This window comes from Phacochoerus africanus, chromosome 1 (assembly GCF_016906955.1).
Source record: "Phacochoerus africanus isolate WHEZ1 chromosome 1, ROS_Pafr_v1, whole genome shotgun sequence".
Taxonomy (NCBI): Eukaryota; Metazoa; Chordata; class Mammalia; order Artiodactyla; family Suidae; genus Phacochoerus; species Phacochoerus africanus.
The window spans coordinates 13,983,077-13,999,204 of record NC_062544.1 but is presented as its reverse complement, the minus strand read 5'-3'; the positions used below and the strand labels follow the sequence as shown (position 1 = coordinate 13,999,204).

The window sequence follows — 16,128 nt, the reverse complement described above, 5'->3', positions numbered from 1 at the left end:
GGTCCTGTTCTGAGATGCTAGGTGAACCTGAATTTGGGGCAAGGTGGAGGGACACTCAAACCAACTCAGAACAAGTATCTTGATGGTCTGGCAAGCCTCACATGTGTTCAGGACTGGGCAGGGGTGGTACTCAGATTTTCTATCTGTCCTTCTGATCTAGTCCAAGCCTACAGCTTTACCGGTGATGGAACTTTGGCTCAAAGAACAACAGAGTCTTGACCAGGGTTATACAACTAGGTAGTGTTGCCAGAGACGAGAATAAAGATAGAAGAGAATATAGAGATGGGGTGGGATGTGGGGTGGCAATGGGGTGGGATGTAGGGTGGCAATGGGGTGGGAGGAGATGAAAATACAATTATTTCTTTACTTGTGGGAGAAGAGAGGAGGGCGTCTTTACATTTGAAACCACTGTCTAAAGAGGGTCTTGGTGGGGAAAAAATGACAACTGGCTTACAAGAGAGACAATTCAGGAGCCTTGGAAGAATCAGTACCATTCTGAGATCAATGTGCAGGGTTTGCCTTTTATTTATTTATTTTTTGGCCAAAGGAATGAGAGCTCCTCTCACTGGGCAAAAGCCTCCCCAGACGGGTCCCTGAAACATCGTGCGTACAGATGCCTGCTGGTTGCCATGGTGAATGATGCTGATCTGAAGAAATGAATAACGTGAGCGTTGGGGGCGACAGTGGGATTACTCAGACAGTGGCAAGCGAGACATCAAGGAGAGCCCAGAGCAGAGGAGGGAAGAAGGCACCAGCCTTCAGCCTTGGTCCACTCTGCCTCTGCGGGCTGTGTTCTACCCGGATCCACTGTGTGCGTCAGGTAAGGGATGGCTCCTCTTGGAAATGGAAATGGCTTTTCCTTTCATACTCTGTCTGGAACAGGGCCAGGCCATGATAATATCAATAGCTAAAAATAGGGGGGATTCAGAAACAGAAGCAGAGGAAGAAAAATAAAGAAGGGAGACATTTGTTCCTAAAAGCTGTGCATGCTGCATCTTGCCAGAAAGCTCTTTAAAATGTCTGCTGTAGAAAACTCAGTCCGCAAAGGCAGCCAGCACAGATGTGAGGCAAACAGCAGAAAAGATTCACGACAAGAAATGTGATTCCTGATCCCTCCTGATGGAAGGGTTTACGAGGGCTCTTGCCTCTGAATCACAAATAATGAATTCAGCTCTTTTCATTGTGGTCTGAAGTGCATTTACGGGGATGTGTGGGGTGCTGGGGTGGGGTGGACGGGTGGGTAAGAGAAGGAGACCACGGAGAGAGTGCAGATACGCTGTCTCCTCTGCAAAGACCCTCTGGAGGAATCTCAGTGTACCTGTCTCATCCGTCTTATGCCCTATGTTGCTGGGGAAAAAAATTTCCAGCTAAATGGAAAGGAATCTTCCCCTTCCTGAGCATTCCAGTTCACTGCCATCCTTAGAGAAGAAAAACAAGGACTGTAAAATCACTCACTGCCATGCATCTCCCTGCAGCCCACCTCCTCTAGGGGCACAGGCACGGAAACAGGAGGTCGGAGGGAGGCAGGGAGGAGAGAAAGCGCTTGTAAAAGGCATCGGGGTGGCTTCATATCCAATTCAAGCTCAAATCCGATCGACTGTGTGAGACTCTGTTGCTGTGATCTAAAATGAAACCTTCTGTATTTCACGTGAGAGAGGAAGGGCAGAGAATAGAGCTGGTGAGACCTCCACGTGAACATACACAGGTTGAACATGGCTGGCCCTGAATTTTAGCTCAGGGGAAATTCAGTCTCTGGCAAATACACAGAATTAAAAAGAAACGGAAAAGCCTGAAGATGGCGCACTTATCTGAAAGTGAGAGGGCCGGTAATCTAAAGAGGACTCACCGATTTGTTGGGAAAAACAGCAACCCAGTCTTAGTACCAGCACCTCACCGTGTAATAACCTTCTGTTACTAAATCTGGCCGCCTTGCACTGGGACATCCAGCGGTTACGTGGCTTTGGGTCTTATACTTGTTAGCTGATTGCTCCTCTCAGATGGCCCATCTGTAAAATGGGGACCTAGCTTAGAGGATGTGATGAATTGAGGACACACATCGTTGTATGTTGAGCTTTGAACATGATTTGTGACCCAGCAATTGGTGGTTAACATGCACGGGGCCGGCGGGCAGTAGCACACGGTAGCAGTTTATGTCGGTATGTGGAGCTTTGTTGACCCAGGAAACCAACTTCCTGGGTAATGTGGTGTTGAAAAAAGCACGCATATGGACAAAACATAAAGCAGAGGTTTTGGGGAGGAACCAGCTGCTCCTGAGTCACAAGCCGCTGAGTGATGCCCGTCTCCTCTGGCCACGGGCTACAGACCTGGGAGGCGAAACACCCCAAGGCCAGGATGTTCTAGGTGAATGAGCCACAGCAGTGGGACAAAAACGGGAGGTCCAGAGGGAAATTTTAGGTGAAACGATTGCCTGACTTGGAGGTCAGAGACCCTCAGTGACTAACGGGGGGACTCTGAGGTTGTGCTTGTTTCTCCTTTCATTGCCTTTCTGCTTCTTCTTTTTTTAAAAAAGTTTAGGAACTATGTTGTATTTAAAGAATATGAGCCAGGGCAGGTTGAGGCTGGGGGCTATGAGTGCATCTTTATTTAGGCCTGAAGGCCCCCGGCCTTGGCATGAGACAGCCCTGATTTGAACCCTGGTCCTGCCATTTCTTAGCTATGCCTCGCTGAGTGTTGTCACCTATTGGCCTCCATTTCTTTGTAAAACGAGGGGGGTTGGGCAACGTTAGCCCCCATCTCAAATGCTCAACGCGTGGTGGCTACGACGATCATAAGTCAGTTCTTAAACAAGGGGGTGTCACTCTTGACTTTGATTCTGGTTTCAGAATCGAGATGAACATCGAGGTTGGGAACGTTTCTTATACGGGAGCCATCATTTCCTGGTCGTCCTCGGAGCCCTGCCTGGAGGACTATTACCATATTATGTACAGGCCCAACTGGAACAGCATCTTCTCTGGCTATCTTCGCTACAGCTTCCACCACGAGGAGAAGGTGCCTCGAACAATCAGCTCCGTGGTGCTGGAACACCTCACCCCTTCCACCCTCTACTTCCTGTGCATCAGCTGCAAGAAGATTCTCTTCCCCTACAGGCACTACTGCACCATGTTCCACACCCTGGATAAGAGTCCCCTGGCTGCTGGAAGCTCCCTGGTAGACCCCCAGCTCTCCCTGTGGGTGCTGATGGCCATTCTGCTGGCCTGCTTCACAGCCGTCTTAGCCTTCATCTGCCTCCAGTTCTGGTGCATCCGTTGCCATGAGCCTCGATGGTCGTACAGAGCCGGCCACATGGAGGAAGCCAATGGTCTGGTGAGATGGCCAGAGGATGCCCCAGCTCTGGGGCAGGGGGAGGAAGACCTGCAGGGGCTCCCTCTGGTGGAACTGCCACGCGACAACTCTGGAGCTGCAGCAGAAGCAGAAGGCCAAGCCCCTCCTGCAGCTGCTGAAGCTGATCAGGATGCCCCTGACGTGGGTGCCTTGCAGAGGGAGGGTGGTGAGCTTCCCGCCGACGTACTGCCTCATTCTGGGGAATGAGAGGTGGGGAGGAGGCAGCCCACATCAGGTAGCTTAAAGCCCTCCACACAGTAGGTCTCCTGTAAAAATGCCTCTGTAGACCACCCAATTGTCTCCCTTCAAGTGTCAGTGCTCTCGTGGGTCACCTGGCTGGATGAATGCCCTTTGACAAAGCTTTTCAAGCTGGAAAACATATACCCCCCTGGTGTGCCAAGGGAGGAAACATGGCATCTCTGAGGACTATCTATCTGGGGGGTCAGTCAGGAATTAAGGGCATTATTTTAATATTAAAACAATCATGAATATATTATGGTATAGAAAGTAAAATTTGCATGACTTAAATAAAACAATACTTCAAGGAAATTTTTGAGTTGAGGAGTTCTGTAGTTCTGCTTTCAGTCAGTCAGCTTAGGGGAATTTCCAGTCTCCTCCACCATTGGGGGGAATTATTTTTGAAAGACATGAGAAGCTTTGCTCTAGAGTGTTTTCCAACTTTCAGCTATCACACACTACCTTGTACCCCATCTTCACTTTGTTTTTTGCTTTTTTTTTTTTTTTTGACTGCATCTGTGGCATTTGAAAGTTCCCGGGACTCTGATCGAACCTGAATCACAGCAGTGACGCAAGCCACTGCAGTGGCAATACCATATCCTTAACATGCTTGGCCACAAGAGAACGCCCTATCTTCACTTTCTTAAAGCTACAGACTATCTTTCTATCATTAATAATACATTTTCTTTAAATTGACTCATTTTTAAGCTTATTTTAAAAGATAGCCTTATGTTACTTCCAAAATGAAAAACCACCCTCCTGCTATAAATAGAAGGGAAGAGACATAATAAATAGAATGAAAACAGAATAATATTTAATTTGACTTAGATACTATTGCCTGCTAAGGACTCTGAGCTTAGGGCCTGCTCTCTTAGCTTTGATAAAAAGGGAGGTGGGCAATCACTGGAGAGGCATTAAAGATGTATCAGCTCCAATGTCAGCCCTGTTCCTTAATATACTCAACTTGGTTTGAAAGCGAACTGAACAGGGAGTCATTTTGTGAGGCAATTAATCAATGTCATGAGTGTGAATTATCTCCAATGCTGTCTGTAAGGGAGCTCTGGTGTGAGAGACTGACCTCATCAGACTGGCTGCTCTGGAGAAGATACCTGCACCACTCCAGCATCATCCTAAGACCTTCTGAGCCCCACCTCCAGGCCCAAGGCGGCGGCGGCGGGAGGGGTGGGTGTGTCACTCATCTTGGTTCCTCATACTTCCCAATCTAGGGCTCCCCAACCTAGAGGAGAACCTGTCCTTTTATTTTTTCTCTTTTTTAAGGGCCACACCCACAACATATGGAAGTTCCCAGGCTAGGGGTCAAATCGGAGCTGTAGCTGGCAGCTACACCACAGCTCACAGCAGAGCCTGATACTTAACCCACTGAGCAGGAAAAAGGATTGAACCTATATCCAAATGGAAACTAGTAGGGTTCGTTCCCGCTAAGCCACAACAGGAACTCCTATCTGGTCATTTCTTCTTCTAAGTCCATCTGCACTTATTTTGAGAAAATGGGGCCAAAGGTGGCCGTTTTTCATCACACACACACACACACACACACACACACACACACACACACACACACACAATCTTGGCTTTTTTGTGGCTGTTGTTGCGCTACTGCACCCCTCCCACAGGCTTCTTCCACACAAACCTGCAGGGTAAGAAACGAACCTCTTGCCTATGTCACAGAGTTGGTGAGACTTGGTGAAGGGTGTTCCCTCATGCCCACCACAGTTATGGAAATGGAACTGCAGGAGGGCGAAGATGAGTCTGCTCAATCTCCCCAGCATGGAAAACCTGCCCAGCAGCTGCCCTCTCGTGGGGGCTCAGGGAGTGTGTTTCACCAATACCAAAGGACTGAAGGTCTAGAACAGGCACCACTTGGGAGGCTTAGTTAGTGACAGGGTTGGCGTTGGGAACAAAGCAGCAAAGAGACAGGAGACCACCTCCCGGCTCCAGCTCCGGCCATCTGGGATTTCCTACAAAGCTCTACCTTCTCAACCACTTCCTGTCTGCCAATCCCCCATATTTACGGAGCACAAAATCCCAGAATCACAGGATGGTACCACAACGACTCAACCCAGAACAGGAGGAGATGTGATGCCAAGACAGAAGTCCCCCACACCCACTGCCCTGCTCCCCTCGGTGAAGTCCTCCCCAAGCCGTCCCACCCAGAACCCAGCCCTGCCCGGTCCGCGCTCACTGCTACCCTTGCTAGTTGTGAACAAATAAAGATGACTGCTCACTGATGCCTCTTCATCTCCATGCCTCTTGATTTCTGGTTTGGGGAAGACCTGTCTATTTGCTTTTGCTCACTCGTCTCTTAGAAGCAGGACACAGGCAAGACCACTCACCTTGGACCCATAGAGGTAATAAGGCTGGACGTTGGCGGGTTTATCTCTTTGTGGCTCTTGGGTGAAAGGGATGGCAGTTCGGACAAAACTAGTGGAAGAAAAGAGATGGGGCAGGAGTTAAGTGGGTCCTAATATTATTTTTCATGGGACGCTATACAGCAAGAGCCCTTCCTCACTGGGCACAACCACACTGTTTCTTAGGCGGCTGCCTACACAGGTACTAAATTCTTGTGTTACGCCCCCATTCAGCTCCTGCCTCCTTTGCACAGATGGGAAAACTAGTCCAGGTTCACAGGCTCGACTCCAGGCTTGAGGCTGTTCAGAACAGTGGCCAAGAAAGTTGCAAACAAGCTGGGCCGGAAAAGAGCCTTCTCTAGGCCCAGACCCTCCAGTCTCAGTTTGGTTTCCTCAAGAGTAGGGCATTGCAAACTCTTTCTATAAAGGCCCAGATAGCAAATATGCTCAGCTTCGCAAGCCAGATGGTCTCTGTCGCAACAACTCAGCTCTGTTGTAGGATGAAAATACCCACAAATAACTGTAAATGAAGGAGCACGGGTGGCAGAGTTCCAATAAAACTTTGTGCATTTCAAACAATTTCCACTTGTCACCAAATTATAGTTATTCTTTGGATTGTTTTTCCCCAACTGCTTAAAAATGTCAATACGAGTCTCAGCCCATAGGCTGAACTAAAACAACTGGCAACTAGATGCAGCTTGTGGGCTAGAGTTTGCAGATCTCTACTCAAGAGGATTAAAAATCCCAAATCTTTGGGGAACTGTACGTCTCTCTTGCTAAATGTGTGGATTCCTTCCAGACCCTTTCATGCATTCGGCACATACTTATGTAATGATGGCCGGGAGCCAGGCCTTAACAACACTGAGAAGACCTGTCACAGGGGCATTTCGGTGTATCCTTAGGAAATTGTTTTGTGCATGATATATATCACCTCTGCCTTCACATTTTGAATCTTTATGGGATAAGTCCTGACCCAGGACTCTGTGAACCTTTCAGAAGGCTTGTTCCACTGTGTGAAATACGTGCTCTGCAGATGTCTATGCACGAATGCATTCACACATGTGCAGGGCCTCATACCATCTGATCATGACACTTCCCTTCCTCCACCTCTTCCAAGGTTGAGAAATGCTCGTCCTCACGTGGCCTAAGGGATAGTGCGCGGTCTGGTTCTGCTTCCTCCCGGGCTCTGCTTTACCATGCATGGCACCATCACCATCCTATCTGCTCCACCCTCACTGGCATCTCATTCCACCAGACACTTTGCTTGGAATGCTCTCCTCCTGGCTTTTGCCTTATTTATTCCTGCTCATCCTTTACACCTCAACTCAAGCACTTTTTCCTCAGCAGAGGATGCCCTCTTGAGGTTTGTACTGCTTCCCGGACTAGGTCAGGTGGTACACGGCTGAGGGCTTTCCTCCTCCTGCAAATCCACTGCTTATAACAGTACATTTATCAATTGTTTCCTCCTCTGGCCTGAAGGCTCCAAGAGGCAGGAGGGTGTCTACATGTTTCTGGTGGCATTCCCGCCTCCGGCACCGAGGCTGCACCCAGGAGGGGCACCATGAGACACCTGTTGCAGGAATGAGCGGACAACCTATGCTGGGCCTGGTCTGGAGGAGGCAGCTAGTGGCTTCGGCCCCCGCCCCAGACCCCTTTGCACAGAGACCCCCTTACCGGTTGGTGGACCCATTGTAGCAGTAGTTGGGGAGGAAGTCGAAGTTCAGCTCCCAGAAGACGTGCAAGGTGATGCGGCCATAGGGGGCGGACACGTTGTGATTGGCCTCCCGGAACATGGCGTCAAAACTGTCCAGGGTCATGTGCTTACACAGCAGCCGGTGCGTGAGCCGGTTGATCTCCAGCAGCCACTCCAGCTCCTGCCCAGAGAGAGAGCCTGAGGCTGCTGAGGACTTAAAGAAACACCCTGCCCGCGTGCACCACTACTGGACAGATTCCTTTCACGCAGGTGTGAGCCCCTCAGACAACCTTCTAACTGCCGACACGGAGACTCGGACGCCTGTGCTCGCGTGTGACAATGTTCCCTTCTTCTGAGGAGTGAGGGAAGTGGCAGACCACACCGAGAGAGGATGCATGCCTGCCCCCAGAACGAGGACCACAGACCAGGTGCAAATCCCTTGTCTGCACCCCCTTGGGTAGAAAGCAGGACTACTTGCTTTCCAGTTTCCACACTGGTAAGGGAAAAGCTTGCTCCTCAGAACCGCAAGTCAAGTAAAAGCAAGCTGAGAACGTCCATTCATCACCAGAGACTCTACCTCCATCCCACAGAAAGCAATTGTAAGAGCTACCACCTCCTAAGTACATACAATTAGGGTGAAAATACTGGTTTTTAGGTCAAACACCATCCAGCGTTAGTCATTTCTTATGGTTCCATCTAATATGTGCCAAGCAGGGTTCCCAGCACTTTACATGTGTTAACTCACTTAATGCTCAAAACCCACTGTAAGGTCAGCACAATGCCTGTTCTTACTTTATACAGATAGAAACTAGGCTTTAAGGAGTTTGATGACTTGGCTTCAAATCCAGGAAGTTAGGCTCCCAAGTTCACATTCTTAACCACTGTATGCTACGGAAATTTAAAAAACAGCCAGGTCAGAACATTCATTCCCTCCTCTGGATTTGTCCTGTGTTCCTCAGTCACACAGGGGTTGGTTAACCATGATGGCAAAGGTTTGGCTGCAGGCCACGGACAAGGACGTGCATGAGTGCTGGGCCCTAGTCATGTGGAATCCCACTCACAAGCTGAGCGCGGAGCAGAGTGGAAAATGTCCAGACATAGCAGGTCACTGCATTTGCTGGGAAGTCACAAAGGGAGTAAAACCCTTTGGGCTGGCTTTAGTTCCTTGCTGCATCACTAGCAAAGAGAAACAAAGCGGAGTCCTGTAGACAGAGAAGGCATTCCTCCCCATGGTGCTCGAGAACATTGCTATTGTCATAGTTAAGTCATCTTTTGAGGTGGGTACAACTACCCATGTTTCATAGAAGGGGAAAACTGAGACTCAGAGGGTGAAGTAACTCGCTCAAGGTCATGGAGGGAATACAGATTACAGGGCTTAGGACAAGATCCCAGGTCTTCTGATTCCACCATACGTGCACGTGGCCCCTGTGACACAGCTGTCTAGAATGAAGAAGCAGTTACTGAGCCAGCCCTTTGAAAAGGAAAGATGGTTTTACAACATAAAAGCTAAAAGAACATGGGCAAGGGGGTTCCACAGAACATGCCAGGTGGTGGCATGGTCAGAGGGCCAGCTGTAAGAGCAGGGGTCGGAGTTCAGTTGTCTGCAGTCCAAAGAGGTAGCCTTTTACTCTCATCAGTCACAAGGCTCCCCCAGCGCTGGTTGGGGTCCACAGTATGTTGGACCTAGACCATACTTCCAATCTTGGAGTTTGTCTCACTGAATCTCAGCTTCTGTGGCTCTAAACTGGGGACAGAGAACTGGATCAAAGCTTGCAACTTAATTAGCTGCAGGAGGGGCGGGAAGGAGCCTGGGCCGGGCTTTCCATGGCGAACTGGAGAGCCCCTGCCAGATAAAGGTGGTGTGACTACTTGACACCATCCCATTGTCTGTTACCAGGCTGGAACGGGGCTTAGTGATGGCAGATCCTGCAATCTTTCCAAAGAAGGCCAAAACCTGGGAGTTCCCCTTGTGGTGCAGAGGAAACAAATCAGACTAGTATCCATGAGGATGTGGGTTCGATCTCTGGCCTCGCTCAGTGGGTCAGCTATCTGGCATTGCCTTGAGCTGTGGTGTAGGTTGAGGATGCGGCTCAAATTGTGTTGCTGTGGCTGTGTGTAGGCCAGCAGCTGCAGCTCTGATTCAACCTCTCCCGAGGAACTACCATAGCCTTCAGGTACAGCCCTTAAAAAAAGAAGGCGGCCCAAATATGGATTTCAATTCTGAAATGGTAGCTGGAAGAGAGATTTTCCAGTCACTGTGCACCATGAGGTACATGAAGGGTGGAAATACAGAATCAGCTCTCTGCTTCCATCTCTTGGGGTTCAGTAAGCAATTTTGGTCCCATTCATTTAGATGGGGTAGATAAATAAATAAGCAAAAAATAAATGCAATGCATGTGCATGGATTTATCTCTAAGATCATGGAATCCCTCAGCACACGGAGATGCCCTGTTATGGTGAAGAGAGCTGCTGGTAAGAAACTGGGGAACAATTTCCATTTCAATGTTATGTGATTTTTTTTTTTTTGGCCTCACCCGTGGCATGTGGAAGTTCCCACAACTTCCGGGCCAGGGATCAAACCTGTGCCGCAGTTGCAACCTGCGCCATAACTGTGGCAGTGCTGAATCCTTCACCTGCTGCACCACGAAGGAATTTCCTAATGTTTTGTGATTGTAACAGGCTCATCAAAACACATCAGTGTTCATGAGGGAGACTGAGGGAGTGAGTTCACAACTCTGCTGATGTGGGGGCTGCTAGAAGTATAGTCCCTGCACAGTCGAGGAGTTTTTATTATGTGATGCGAATTGGGTTTTGCATCAGCCCTTTCTTCCAGCCTTTGTATCAGAAGAGGGAGCTTGCCTGGGGGACGCAAGGCTCATTGCATTAAGGCACTGAGGTTTCAAAGCCGTGTGTGTGTAGTGTGTGTGTGTGTGCAGTGTGTGTGTGTGTAGTGTGTGTGTGTGGGGGGGGGGGGCTCAGGTGCCTTCTCAGAGGTTGTCAGTGCTGTACAGTAAAGCCAGCGTACTGGTGGGGGTGGCGGGACAACACAGAGAAGCAGAACTGGGGAAATACAACACCCGAATAGGCAACTTCTGTGAAGTAGTGGAGAGAGCTCTTCCATGGGATCTAGAAAACCTGAGTGTCAGCCACACTTGGCTGTGAACAAGCTCTGTGCCCCTCCCGCCCCCAGGGATGGGGTAGAGGGCAGAAGAACTGGGGACTCACACACAGACACAGCACTGAAGCCTGATAGGTCAGCCCTGCGGCAAACCCAGCAAACCCAAGAGAGCACAGCCAGGCCAACCCGAAAGTTTCATCATTTCTAGCCAATTGTTGCCATCTGGGAAGGCCGGTTTGATGTTGCCAGAGCTTCTGCAGTTTTATTCTCATTCTCCCAAGTGCTAAATGTTGGTGCAAAATTTCCAACACACTTGCTCTGCAGCCTAAACAAAACACTGCCTGCAGGCTGCCAGCTCTCCACCTCAGCATCAGATCCCTCTGAGAATCAATTTGCTCAGCTGTGCAGGAGGAAATCTCTGCAACCCTCCCTGCTGGGCATCAAGCCACCCCTCCCCCATTTCAGGGCAGAGCTTCTAAGGTGAAGGGCAGGGCTGAGGGGAGCACATTCATTGCTTTGTTTCTCAGGGGAGGCAGAAGCTCCTCAGCCAAGGCAGCGCACCCTCTGACCCCCCCCCCTCTCCAGGAGAGAGCATCCCCAGGTCTCCCCTTCATGGGCTGCATGGGAGGTAGCTACTCTTCCCCAGGCGTTGCCCTCTCCTAGTAAACACAGGCTCTCACTGCCTGTTTTGATTTTGTTCTCAGCGAAAAGAACATTCAGTGCCTTTCACAGGGTGGGAAGAGGCAGTGGGCACCCACACACACCCCAAAACCAGTTTTTCATAAAGTATGCTCATTCATTACCGGAAAACAAGAAGATACAGATAAACAAAGAAGATAAAAATAAAAATCCCACCTCTTGGAGATAATTACTGCTAAAATTTGGCTAAAAAAAAGAAAAACATTTCCTTTCTTTTTTTACGGCTGCACCCACAGCATATGGAAGTTCCCAGGCTAGGGGTTGAATCGGAGCTATAGCCTCAGCCATGGCAATGCCAGATCTGAGCTGCATCTGCGACCTACACCACAGCTCATGGCAATGCCGGGTCACTGACCCACAATCCAACCCGAGTCCTCATGGATACTAGTTGGATTCATTTCCACTGCACCATGAAGGGAGCTCCCATAAAAACATTTCTTAAGCCAATCTCCCAGATAGACTTGTGCTCAATCAATCCTAGTCTCTCCAAGTCAGTGACCCAGGGCTTAGGTGGGCAGCTGGGTCAAGTCCTCTTAGGAAATGCTGCTGAGAATCCACCCTGAGAGCATTTCATCTGCAGCTCAAAATGTCTGTTTCTCTCTTTCTTCATTAGCTCTTTTCCATCAGGTGCAAGGAGCTCCGCAAAGCTCTTTCCAGGCAGTATCTCATTTCATCCTTACAACAATGCCATGAGGTGGATTCTAGCATTTCCTCCATTGTAGTACAGGTTTGTAGTACCAGGTAAGCAACTCACCCAAAATCCAAGCCAGTAAATGGCAGGGCCAGGACTGGGACCCCAATGTCTTTTGGACACTAGAGTCCTTGTTCTTAGTCACCTTTCTTTAAAAAAAAAAAAAAAAACACTTTGTCCATTAAAAAAATACTTTTTATTTTGAAATAATTTTTGATGGGCAGAAAAGCTGTGAATACTGCAAAGCTCTAGCATATTCCTGACCCAGAGTCTCCAAAGTTAACATCTTACATTATCATAGTGTAATTATCTATAGTAGGAAGAAAATGTTGGTACCATTCTATGAACTAAATGACAGACCTTATTCAGATGTCCTCAGTTTTTCCACAAAGGTCTTTTTTTTTTTCCTCCTCATTTTAGGATTCAATCCAGAATCCCACATTGCATGGAGCTGTCATGTCTCCTTAGTCTTTTTCAACTGCAAAACAGTTTCCAGTATCTCTTTGTCTTTTATGTTTCTGGGCACTTTTGAAAAGCACTCTTTGTTTCTGAATGCCATTTGATTTGGGCTTATCTGATCTATTTTCATGATAAGATTGAGACTGTGCCTTTTGCATTTTTCATACATATCAGAGGATATATATCTTATTCCTGGCGATATGAAACTTCAGGGCTTGTTTAAGATGATGTCTGCCAGGTTTCCCTATTATAAAGTTACTATTCTTCCCTTGGAAAATAATGAATGATTGAAGGAGATAGTTTGAGACTATACAAGTATCCTGTTTCTTTTTTAGAGAATTTTTTTTCAATTTGTGGCTGATTTTTAAATTCTGGTAAAACACATATAAAATTCAACATTTTAAATATTTTTAAATGCACAATTCTGTGGCTTTAGGTACATTCACATAGTTGTGCCACCATCACAACCATCCACCTCCAGAACTTGTAAAACTTCCTCATCTGAACCTTTGTATGCATTAAACACTAACTCCCTAGTCCCTGGCAACCACCATTCCACTTTCTGCCTCTATAAATTTGACTACTCTAGAAACCTCATAATAAGAGGAAGCCTAAAATACTCTTCTTGAAGTTCTGCCTATTAATTTTAGCATCTGCTGCTGGATCTTGCCTGCAGCCATTATTACTGTGGTGTACTAATGGTGATTTTCTATTTCTCTCATTCCTTCTACTCATCTTCTTTTAAAATATTAAAATCTTTCTTTGATTCACCTAAAGACTGATCAATCAAGTTTATTCTAATTCTTGGAGGGAATTAGCCGAGAATAGTTCAAATTGCTGGTTAATAAGAGAAGGAATAAATCCATGCTTGTGCATCAGGAACGACTATATAATTTGCAAGTCCTAGAACAAAATGAAAATGTGGGATGGAGAGCCCCCTGTGGCACAGAGGGTTAAGGGTCTGACTGCAAAATGCTCGGGTTGCTACAGAGGCATGGGTTTGATCCCTGCGGCATAGGCTGCAGCTGCAGCTCAGATACAATCCCTGGCCTGGGAAATTCTATATGCCATGGGTGCAGCCAAAAAAGGAAGAAAATGTGGGGACCCTTGTTTAAAAATTATTAGGAATTTCAAGATGGTAACAGCAGAGCATTAAACCAATCCAGGGCCTTTCTGGGCTCCATATTACTGTAGAGCCATGAAGCCAAGCCTGTTAGGCAACCTTCCCTACTTTCTTAGGACCACCCAGCTATTGCTGGATGGGTAGACTCCTAAAGGACAGGCAACAGTGCCCAAGGGCTGGCCACATTTAGAGAATGCAAAATCCCCTTCTACTCTCGCTCTGTAGGCAGTCAGGAGTATAAGGTTACTTTTTTTTTTTTTTTGTCTTTTCTGGGGCTGCACCTGCAGCATATGGCATATGGAGGTTCCCAGGCTAGGGGTGTAATCTGAGCTGTAGTCGCAGGCCTACACCAGAGCCATGGCAACGCGGGATCCGAGCCGTGTATGTGACCTACACCACAGCTCATGGCAACGCTGGATCCTTAACCGACTTAGTGAGGCCAGGGAGCTAGGGATCGAACTCACGATCTCATGGTTCCTAGTTGGATTTCTTAACCACTGAGCCACGATGGGAACTCCTAAGGTTACTTTTTAAGTCTCTTTTCCCTGCTCATTCAGATGGGAAAGAGGCTCACTGGTTCCCTCTAACTTGCTGAGTTCCAGGCTAACAACAATCTCCAATGAGGCTTCTGGCCTGAGGAGTCTCTGAGCAGAACTCCCAATGCCCTGTCTCTTACCACAATGGATGTCAGGTCCTCACTTTCAAAGCGGCTGATGGCCTGATCCAAGGATTTATACATGGCGGCTGAGATGCGCTGGGTAATGAGTCTGTTCAAGTCAATTGATCTACCCAACAGCTGCAGGGAGGGCAGAAACAGAGAGAGACAGGTGACTTAAGATTTGCACAGGCACCCAACAACTAAATGCAAGGCACTGAAAGGAAATTGGACTAAGAGTATAAAGAACATGATAGGACAAATAGGGACTCAATGGAGAAAAAAGAAGTTAAATTTCCCGAGTATGCTAACTCTATGACAATTCAGTGAGAGATTATCCTTGTTCTTTGGAGATATGTATTAAGGTCTCAGGAGTAAAGTGTCCTGATGTCTGTAACTTACTCTTATATGGATAAGAAAAAAGTATGTATGTTAAAATGTATTTTTTAATGTATGGTTTATACAAAATGTTTTCATAAATTCTATATGTATTTACAGTACATTTACTATTCCTTTTTAAAACACCTCACTTTCATTTATTTTTTAAATTCAATTGTTGTTTTATATTGGAGTATGCTGAATTTATGTTACGTTAGTTCATATATTTATGAGAGAGAAAAAACACATACGTAAGAAAAAGAAGGTGAAGCAAATGTGGTAAAACATGACTAATCATGAATCTGGTTCTAAAGTCTATATATATGGGTGTTTATTGCATTATTCTTTAAACTACCCTGTAGGTTTGAAATATAAAAAGTAGAGAAAAAATAGGATTCATTCAGACTATAGGAAGAGGCTCAGGACAAGCTTTGGCACCCTGGGTGATGCCAACATCCTGAATTTAGCCCTGAGGTTCTTCCTACATCCATCCTGTGTCCCAATTCACTGTCACCATAGAGCAGAAGTTTCCCCAGCAAGGGCCTACCACGTGCCTTTATGGGGATGAATTGAAAAGCATGAGGAGAAGGGCTGATGACATGATGGAAAATATAGCTCAGGATAATTTCCACTAGGGTATATGTGGGCATTACTGCAGATGCTATGTAGATAGCAGTAACCACTTATTGAGTGCCTACTGCAAGCATTTCACTTGCTAGGTGCCCAAGGATCATTCTTAATATTTAATTTTTTTGTGCTTCCTTTTGAGAGAGATTTTCTACCAACTGACTAAGTCTGCTTAGAGCCATCTCATGTGCACCCAAAGTGCTCAGGATTAACGTCCTGTGGCTAATTCCAGCTGCAGTGATAACTGACAGCTGTTACCTCCTGAGAGGCTAAAGGTAACGCTCTCTTAGAGCCCTTGCTGTTGGCAGAGGTGAAAACGTTTTTTCCTCTTCCAATTCTCCATTTCTCTTGGATTTCTTTTCTTTTCTTTTCTTTTCTTTTCTTTTCTTTTTGTCTTTTCTAGGGCCACACCCGCGGCACATGGACGTTCCCAGGCTAGGGGTCTAATTGGAGCTGTAGCTGCTGGCCTACACCAGAGCCACAGCAACACAGGATCCGAGTCTAATCTGCGAACTACACCACAGCTCATGGCAAAGCCGGATCCTTAACCCACTGAGTGAAGCCAGGGAATGAACCTGCAACCTCATGGCTCCTGGTCAGATTCGTTAACCACTGCGCCATGACAGGAACTCCTCCTTGGATTTCTTTTTTTTTTTTTGTCTTTGTTGTTGTTGTTGTTGTTGTTGTTGTTGTTGCTATTTCTTGGGCCGCTCCCGCGGCATATGGAGGTTCCCAGG

At 47.3% G+C, this 16,128-nt stretch overlaps 2 protein-coding genes across 8 annotated transcripts in view; one reads left to right on the top strand and one right to left on the bottom strand.

The window, feature by feature from the left end:
* Positions 1 to 16,128, bottom strand: part of CYFIP2 (cytoplasmic FMR1 interacting protein 2) — a 167,136-nt gene that overhangs the window by 74,212 nt on the left and 76,796 nt on the right. For all 7 annotated transcript variants that reach the window (XM_047776763.1, XM_047776484.1, XM_047776576.1 and 4 more), the window contains 3 exons: positions 14,408 to 14,527; positions 7,623 to 7,822; positions 5,934 to 6,021 (listed from right to left, as the gene is read on the bottom strand). In XM_047776763.1, the coding sequence (XP_047632719.1) occupies positions 5,934 to 6,021; positions 7,623 to 7,822; positions 14,408 to 14,527 (408 nt within the window). The remainder of the gene's footprint in view (positions 1 to 5,933; positions 6,022 to 7,622; positions 7,823 to 14,407; positions 14,528 to 16,128) is intronic.
* FNDC9 (fibronectin type III domain containing 9) lies at positions 2,817 to 3,855 on the top strand. The gene has a single exon (XM_047777748.1). It carries the CDS (start codon positions 2,851 to 2,853, stop codon positions 3,547 to 3,549), a length of 699 nt encoding a protein of 232 aa, XP_047633704.1. The 5' UTR covers positions 2,817 to 2,850; the 3' UTR covers positions 3,550 to 3,855.